General features: G+C 49.3%; 1 protein-coding gene across 1 annotated transcript in view; it reads right to left on the bottom strand.

Moving 5' to 3' along the window:
- Positions 1 to 3,293: 3,293 nt before the first annotated feature.
- Positions 3,294 to 5,000, bottom strand: part of LOC125949823 (histone acetyltransferase KAT7) — a 52,833-nt gene continuing 51,126 nt past the window's right edge. Inside the window, exon 7 of the mRNA XM_049677217.1 lies at positions 3,294 to 3,974. Within this exon, the coding sequence (XP_049533174.1) occupies positions 3,855 to 3,974 (120 nt within the window). The 3' untranslated portion in view covers positions 3,294 to 3,854. The remainder of the gene's footprint in view (positions 3,975 to 5,000) is intronic.

The following is a 5,000-nucleotide window of genomic DNA, read 5'->3' as shown; positions in this document are numbered from 1 at the left end:
CCGTTCGGAGGTAACGAATTCATCACTACAACTGGACACACGTAAGGTGCAGGGATTCGTCTGTGCTAAGTCTACGGTGGGCTTTTCGTGCCTCGTGGGGTGGCCATAAGGGAAAGACAGGAGAGTGGAGTTGATTTTCAATTACGCACTCCGAGGGTTTTTAATGCTGGAAACGCTATTCGCAGTGGTTGCTATGATCACACGGCTTACAAATTTCCACTACGAACAACCCTTTTGCGAGCATCCTGATCCCATGGAATGTGATCTAGTAGCCGGTGAGGACTTTTTCCGAAATTTTTAATTCCATGCTGATCCCATGATTGTTGATATTGATATTGTTTTAAGTATAATCTGCCAGGATTCTAAAACATCAATAGGCCTTAAGGTCTTTACGAAGCAATGTCAGTGAATATGCCATTTACACAGACACACGATCTCGTTAAGTTCAAATGAATTTTTTTTTCTCGCTAAGATCGCATGAAATTTAAACGATCTTCAATCGAATCCTGTACCGATGAGATACATTGTAACGATTCCATCAACGAAGGACAAAGTGAAACCTACCATGAGGACCAAGGGGGTACCAGAAGCCAAGGCGAGCGGAACTTCACATCCAGACATGATCGGCATTCTTCATTTAATACCCACACGAGTTTATGTAACGGTAAAGAAAAGGAAAAGAAAAACCGGGCGTCAACAACGACAACGACACGCGGCGCTGCTCGTCCGCGTACATTCTCACAGATCTCAGGTAGTGCGCCGGTTCGCTTTGCGGTTTTCGGTCCTCGCTCCCTGCGAGGGAACTGGTTTCGGTCGCTAACCGATCGTTCGCTAGCCGATCGATGCGTGTATTCCATCCTGCGGGGCCACTTAAAGCCCAAGGAGACCGGGAGGTACTAGGTGAATTCCCATCCTAAAGCCAACGGCACGGCAGGGGATCATGTTATCATCCGATGGATCCCAGTGCGTGCACCGTGAGAATGGGAGCAACGCACCCACGGAATATACGATATCACCAAAGCCCCGTCCGCGTCCGATGCCCGGTATCATCATTTCCGGTTGGCTGGCGGCGAGCTTTAGCGAACCTTTTTACTTTCAATTAGCTGTGGCGTGATGTGGGGAGAGATGAAGCCATCGGGCGGCCACCAACGTGAGGTGCTCGCAACGGTCCCACCGCTGGCCACGTGGAACCGTGTTGGGCACGCACGCACGCACCACCTAAGAAGCGCACCAGCAACGTGCCCACAGGCCAGGGCGATTGCCTTCCCGGTAAATATAAATCCAATCCGACTGTAGCGAGTCGGCCAACTGGATGCGAGGGCGAAGGGAACCCGATTATGTAAAGGCGCCACCAACGCGACCGAAATGGTATTAGGTTTCGCCAGCGTGAGCGCCACCATGACCACGTGCGGCTTAGTGGAGCCCTTGGTTGGTTCGCACGCAACGAAGAAGCTCACTATCATTGGCAAAAACCAAGGATAACACGAGCCTGGCGCGACTAGATACGTGATGGATTCGATTTTGTAACCGATGTTTGGCGACGATTCGGTGTGGCCTTGACGCGTTGTGCTTTCATGTGTTTTGAACAAGCGTCTAGAGAATTGTAAATGAATTCATTTTAGTCTAGACTCCGCTGGACTCCTGGCTCCTTATAAGGCTACCTTCGTCGTCGTCGTCCGTGTCGATGTGCTCCGTTCCCCGGACCCGGTGGACCCATGAATCATCGTAGCAGCCTTTGACACGAATGAATCAGCCACGGGAATGGGAGGTTTTTTTTTCAATTTTCCTTGTCGATCGCTCCTCGTGCAAGAGGATTTAATTGTAGTTTAATTCACCGAGCTTATCGAAGCAGTTTTTCGGGGGGCTGAAGTTTCGTGTTACGCTGTGTGGTACCGCGTAACGACTAGCCATTATCGTTTACATCATAAAACGGACTTCATAATGGACGCTGCCTTGCCAGCCAGGTGGCACCGGTCGAGCACCGCTCCGCTGTGCGGTGAATTTAGAAGTAGGATGGCACGCGCGTTGCTCCATCCCGAGGAAGATCACCTGGCGGCCGATAATATGATAATTCTCAACATTTTGGCAACCCTACATATTATGCTCCCGTTATGTTCCCTGTCCATGTACGATCTGTCCGAAAAACCACGACCTACATAACGATGAAGAGCCCGCCGAACGGGCCGAAGAATGTCGCCATCATATTCAGCCGGTGGCGCAAGGACAGTGCCGCTCACGTTGCGACATCCTTGAGACCGGTATATCATTATTGCTATTTCAACAACATCGCGATCACACGGAATCCGATAGGGATGCCTTCAGGCTTTCTCCTTCTTACTCTCTCGCTCTACTGATGCGGTGAACGAAGCACTAAACGTGAAAATAATTATTGCCGCCGTTGGCGGAATCGACACCGATCGTGGCTTCGGAAATTGCGGACACGCCTTGCGATGATGGCGACGAGCGAACGGATCCACCCTGTGGCCGGTGGCGTTACGCACTCGTTGCTCGTCGTCGTTCATCGATCAATTCAATTAACAGGCTCCGTGGTCGATCCAGCTACGTTTCTGAGCAGCCCGCCCCTCTTTCCTACATTTCTTGGTCCAGTCTTCTTTCATCAATTAATGATATCGCCATCGCCAGCGGACCAGAGTATCTCCAAACCGCAACTGAAGCATATGATCGACGATCGAACGCGAAAAAGAAGAGACACAAAACTGAAAGCTATATAAACGGGAACTGCTGCAAAGCGCATCGTTGCTTCAATTAATCCTTAAGAGAAGAAGCGTTTTGGGTTTTCCAATTTGCACTATCATAACATCTTAAAGCGAACCCAAAAGTTCAACAAGAACTAAGGGGCAGGTAGCGCTACCGAGTCCTCCGCATGACGAAGCGCTGCACTGATGCTGAACCTATATGAAGTCTGCCAATCTTCCTGCTCAACTCGAGATTTATCCTCTGTTTTTCTGCTCGCAAACCATCTAGACCGGTTTTTTTTATTTCGGAAATTCCCAACATAATGACGCATCCGGAAACGCGTGGCATACCTTCGGGACCCTCGCGCGGCCCTGATGAATCGCGGTTCTTTTTTCTCCCGGGATCCCGGGATCGCGTCGTGGTCGCGTCGTGGTCGCGTCGAGTTTCTTATTTTTTGCGAAGCCTTCCGACATTCCGCTACGTTTACGTGGCACGCTTTCCATCTTTGCGCGCGCGAATACCACCACTTTTTGTGGCAACTGGAACACACTGGTGCGGCACGCGTTAATGCAACATATTTTTTTGCAGGACTTGGTGTTATATCTGAGCATATCTGAGATTTTATTTTTCTATTCTTAGCGATCAGGGTTGACGGACGAATTAGATCGAAGATAAATAACACTGTTTGCACGGTCACACTCCCCTATCTTCTATTGCTCCTAGTGAACAGTCGTCGATTCAATAAAACCTACATCAATTGCTCTAGTCTAGAATTGGTTTAAAAGTTAAAAACTCACATCTAACGTACCTAATGGTCTACGCACGCTACAAGCATGTTACTAATACGAATACATGAGAGCATGGGAATAGCACATTCTACTACTGTACACGATATAATCTGCTGACAATTCCTGTGCGCCGGATGCGCCGTTCAGTTTCCTCTAATCAATCAATGATTTTGCTGGACCGTGAGTGAGTATGAGACCGGAGTGTATCTTTGTTCACAGACATGCAACATATGCCTCGGATAAGGACCTCTTCGGGATCACTGCTCTTTCTCAAACAGTGCTGGTCGTTCGCGGATTCCCGGTCGAAGGATGGTTGACGGCGGTACTGTTGCTGTAGTGATTGTGAACATTGTTCATGTACGGCTGGCGCTAGGAAGATGGCGTTGACGGTGCAGGTGGAACAAACGGTGTCCACTTGAGACAGGATTGATCAATTTTCGGCATCTTGCCTCGCCGCTTCACTCGCTCCTCGTACTCCTCTAGCACATCCTGCAACAAAATGGGAGAAAGGTGATAAAGGAAAGAGTAATGTTACTTTGCTGATACTTTCATCATATCATCATACAGCCGTCACTGCTCGACTGATTTCAATTTCGACTGGCAATGCCCAATGCGAAGCGAAAGGATAATACCGGATAATAGGGCAATGAGTGCATGCTTACACACGGGGGCTAATGAAATGAAATTAAATTTGTGTATGTGTGTAAAGGGATGCGAGGGGGGGGGACAGTTTGATTGATAAATAGCAATGCAGTTATCATTTCTTTAACGACTCGTTAACAGACACTAACAATTTCGAATGCGATCCAGATACTATAATGATCGAGCGACGCTCTGCGTGCACACAGTGCAATTACAAAACGAAACAACTAAAGCTAATTAAAGGAAAACATTATCGACAACCAGCCACCGCTCTGCAGCCGGCCGGCTGGCAGAAGGATCCCTTTGGGTCGATAAAGGTGGTTATAACATATTTTCCATTAAAGCGCCTCGCTTTCTGCACCAGCGCACATTGTAATAATTCCGGCCGCTCGTTCGCTCGCTCGTTCGCTCGCTCGCGTCCGTATTAATCCCTGGCACTCGTGTCTTGCGGTGCACTTACTCGGACGCACCACCCTGGATGGAATTGACGTTCCTCTTTTATCGATTACCGAACGATTACCGGGGGTATGATGATCGAAACCGAAACGAAAGCCGCCAACCAACAGACAAACGCAGCACGAAACAGAACGAACGAAGCACACATACACACCAAACCGGAAACCTACCGGCAGCTTTTGGGGCAGTAAAAGGTGCAAATGGCTCAATTTATGATCGACTGCTGGCAGTCCATCCGACCAGTCGTGTGGTCACACAGGGCACCACTTGGGCCGTAACCTTGGGCAGGAAAGTGAAATGATTACGCGGCGCGTCACGCAGGTCCCGTGTTTCGTGGCAGTGGCCGAGGCGTTGCTGGTCATGCCGTGCCATCTTTCGCTGCAGCAGTAGCAGCAGGAAGGAAAACGACGCCGTTGG

The sequence above is a fragment of the Anopheles darlingi genome, chromosome 2 (assembly GCF_943734745.1).
Source record: "Anopheles darlingi chromosome 2, idAnoDarlMG_H_01, whole genome shotgun sequence".
In the NCBI taxonomy this organism is placed as follows: domain Eukaryota; kingdom Metazoa; phylum Arthropoda; class Insecta; order Diptera; family Culicidae; genus Anopheles; species Anopheles darlingi.
This window is presented reverse-complemented; position numbering and strand designations above follow the sequence as displayed.